Source organism: Marmota flaviventris, chromosome 13 (genome assembly GCF_047511675.1).
Source record: "Marmota flaviventris isolate mMarFla1 chromosome 13, mMarFla1.hap1, whole genome shotgun sequence".
NCBI classification, from domain to species: Eukaryota; Metazoa; Chordata; class Mammalia; order Rodentia; family Sciuridae; genus Marmota; species Marmota flaviventris.
In genome coordinates this window covers 68427779-68431394 of record NC_092510.1, presented here as the reverse complement: position 1 = coordinate 68431394, position 3616 = coordinate 68427779, and the positions used below count along the sequence as shown (strand labels likewise).

The following is a 3616-nucleotide window of genomic DNA, read 5'->3' as shown; positions in this document are numbered from 1 at the left end:
CATATATTTGTATTCTACTGTCCCCTCTGAAATCTCCTGGGAAGAACAGCCAAGAGTCTAGGGAGCCAGGATGTTGCACATTCCCCTCAAAGTCCATAGAACAGCAGAGCTGGGAGGGCCAGATGCAGGCCTGAAGGCCTCTCTCTCCTTGTACAGATGATAAAACTCGGTTCCAGAGAGGGAGGCTGACACACTGCAAGTCACATATCCAGCAGCACCCTTGGTCCCCACACCAGCAAGAGCTTCTTTCTAAAAGCTGTGTGGTCCAAATGAAAGAGCAAAGAGGATGAGATGGGAGGAGACAAACCAGACAGCCATGATGGACTATGTCCTGCTGGGGCTCCATGGGCACCATGACCTAGAAATGGTCCTGTTTGTGCTTTGCCTGGGCATCTACTGCATGAATCTGCTGGGGAACTCCCTCCTCATGGTGCTGATCATGCTGGACCCCCACCTGCACAACCCCATGTACTTCTTTCTCAGCTACCTCTCCCTCATAGACAACTGTGGCACCTCCTCCTTCATACCTCTCATGCTCACCAACTTCCTACAAACCAGAAGTACCATCTCCTTCCCAGCCTGTGCCCTGCAGATATTCTTGACCCTGGCTTTGGGCACTACAGAGTGCCTGCTCCTGGCTGCAATGATCTATGACCGTTATGTGGCTATCTGCCACCCACTCAGGTACACAGAGCTCATGACTGGACAGATGTGCATGCAGATGGCAGCACTGAGCTGGGGGACAGGCTTTGTCAACTCACTGCTACAGTCCATCCTGATCTGGTGCCTCCCCTTCTGTGGCCACAATGTCATCAACCACTTCTGTGAGATTTTAGCAGTGCTGAAACTCGCCTGTGGGGACATCTCCCTTAATGCCCTGGTATTGATGGTGGCTACAACCATCCTGACAGTGACCCCTCTCTTGCTCATCTGCCTCTCCTACATTTTCATCCTGGCTGCCATCTTTCGGGTTCCCTCTGCTTCAGGCCGGTGCAAAGCCTTCTCCACCTGCTCTGCACACCTCACAGTGGTGGTGATTTTCTATGGGACCATCTACTTTATGTACCTCAAGCCTAAGGCAAAGAATCCCAATGTGGATAAGATTATCACACTGTTTTATGCAGTCATGACACCCTCACTGAACCTCATCATCTACAGCCTAAGAAATGCAGAGGTGAAAGCAGCTGTCACAGCTCTGCTTGGGGGAGTTCTGTGCACCAGGAAATTAGCCAACTTTACCATTGCCCTCTGTCTCTGTCAGGATGAACTAACCTATCTTGTGGTAATGGCCTCCCTCATATTTCAGTGGCTTAAAACCAATCGATTTCTTGTTTATGCCCCAGGTCCATAAGGACTTAGTTGGGGTTCTGCTCTGAATCCTTATCTTCTCCTTTCTGGTACCCATAATGACAAAGCAGTTACCATCTGCAACATGGCTAGGCATCACAACAAAAGGAGAAGAGAAGGTAACACAGCCTGAACTGACCTTAGTTCCCACTCAGAAGTGACACATGCTACTTCCACTCACACTCCTTTGATCAACACCAGGCTCATGGTCACATTTAACATCAAGGACAGGAGATTCACATGGAGAATGTGTGTGATAGGTCAAAAGGACTGAGAGGTTTGTGAGTACCCAATGACCATACGCTATGCTGCAGCTCCTATCCAGGTGCTCGTAGAGATTTGGTTTCCTTTTCTTTCATGGTGTTTCCTTCACAGGCTGCTGCCTGATCAATCATCTCAAGAAAGCCCAGCTTAGCTCACTTATAGCTCTCCAATGGGTCATCCAAGCTAGATTGGAAATGTGCTTCTTGGGATTTCCTTCCCTTATGGGTGGGCTGTGTTTGCCCATAAGATAAATGCACATAGGGTGGAAGGCAAAGGTGAACAGCACCAGGCCTTGGGGGACATTATGTTACCAATGCACTGGCTCTCCTAGTTCTGGCCATGTTTCCTCCTTCAGCTGTCCTCAGTCTGGGCCAGGTTCAGCTCCATGGCAAAAGGTGCCAGCTACTCCCTCAAGTCACCTATGTCAATGAATTTGAAGGCACTGAGAGCCAGACACTGGTCATCCTGGGTTCTCCGTTGCCCTTCCTCTCCCCCTTTCACACTCAATTTTCCTTTTGACTGCCAGCCAGGAGGCCTGGAGCAACTTTATGCCCAACACCTAATGCAGAGGTACCAGTTTTCATTGGTTTCTCCAGCTGCTCCCATGACTGTGTCCATCTAGTCTCTGAATGAAATTTCTTACATCTCATAGTGGTTTTGCCATTTAATGTGAAATCCCAATTGATTTATCACTCTTGTGGATCAACAATCTTTCATGGTTCCCCATCACCATAGCATTAAGTTCAAATTCTTTTGCTTAGTCTTCAAGTTCCCCAGAATCTGGCTACATCTGCTTCTTTGGCCTGATTTCCTCTCCCCCTCCACACAGGCTGGCCCCTTACTACATCCGCTGCGCTTTCTCCACCTCCAGGTCTTTGCTCCTGCTGTTCTCAGTCACCCTGGGATGAGATTTCAAAGCCAGCTCAGACACCATCTCTTTCATGCAATCTTCTCTGATGCACTTTGAGACTGTCCTCTTTACATCCTATGGCACCTTTCCCTTGGTACTTCATCCTTTCTTTTGTGCGATTTCACCACCATTTGAGTTCCCTCAGGACTGGAAGTCAGCATATCTTACTTATTTCTATAGCCCTCAGGGCTTTCCCAGGAGCAGTTTTTCTGAACTAAATGTTCACCCAGCAGCTCACCATTGGGGCTTGAGCTCTGTGGTGCTGAATGTGCTACAGGCAGTTGCCAGTGGTCAGGAATTAAGAGTGTGGCTGTGTAAAGATATGTGAAATGAGCACTAACACAGCTGACCACAGCCCCATCCTTATAGAAGGCAGGGCTGGTCTGGTTCTTGGCCTGTCACCAATAAGACAAGCTAGGGGAGAGACAAGGGCTCTAGGCCTGGTTTGAGTGCTATACCCAGCCTGGTTTTATTGCTAATCCCCTCCCCCCATGAACCTATAGGCACCTCAAACTCAAAATGTCCAAAATTAAATCATTTTCAACCTCAAGTGGTGGGACCATCTCAGTGACACCATCACCCCAAGTAAGAAACATAGTGGTTATCCTAGACTTTCTCTCACACCTCACCACCTACATGTTCAATCAGTTATTAAGTCCTGCACCATCTATCTCCTAAGAGCTCTTAAAGTGGTCCCCTCCTTTCTACTGATGCCACATAAAGTTTTTACTATTTCTCTTTCAAATAGTGCAACAGTTGTATAACTGCACTCTCATCTTCCAAACTCTCCCTAAAACCTGTCCCCTGCACCAGCCAGTTCCTCATTTCCTATTGAGCAAAGACCAGAACCCACCTACCTGTCCAACTACATCACTGGCTGCATTCCAACAACACCCCACTACACGCACGCACAAATGCACATAGGCATACACAAACAAACATGGCCCATACGCACTGCACTCTTCAGTTTTCTGAGTAAATATCTTTCCTTCCTGCCTGTGTCTCACCCTCAGTCTCCCCCCACATCCCAGTACTCCACGGCCTTTGACTAGCATATATTGGATACACGTCACACACTAGCCTAGGGAATATGCT

General features: G+C 48.3%; 1 protein-coding gene across 1 annotated transcript; it reads left to right on the top strand.

Moving 5' to 3' along the window:
• Nucleotides 1-286: 286 nt before the first annotated feature.
• Nucleotides 287-1351, top strand: LOC114084314 (olfactory receptor 13C2-like). Its single transcript, XM_027925434.2, has one exon. It carries the CDS (start codon nucleotides 287-289, stop codon nucleotides 1349-1351), a length of 1065 nt encoding a protein of 354 aa, XP_027781235.2.
• The last annotated feature ends 2265 nt before the right edge of the window (nucleotides 1352-3616 follow it).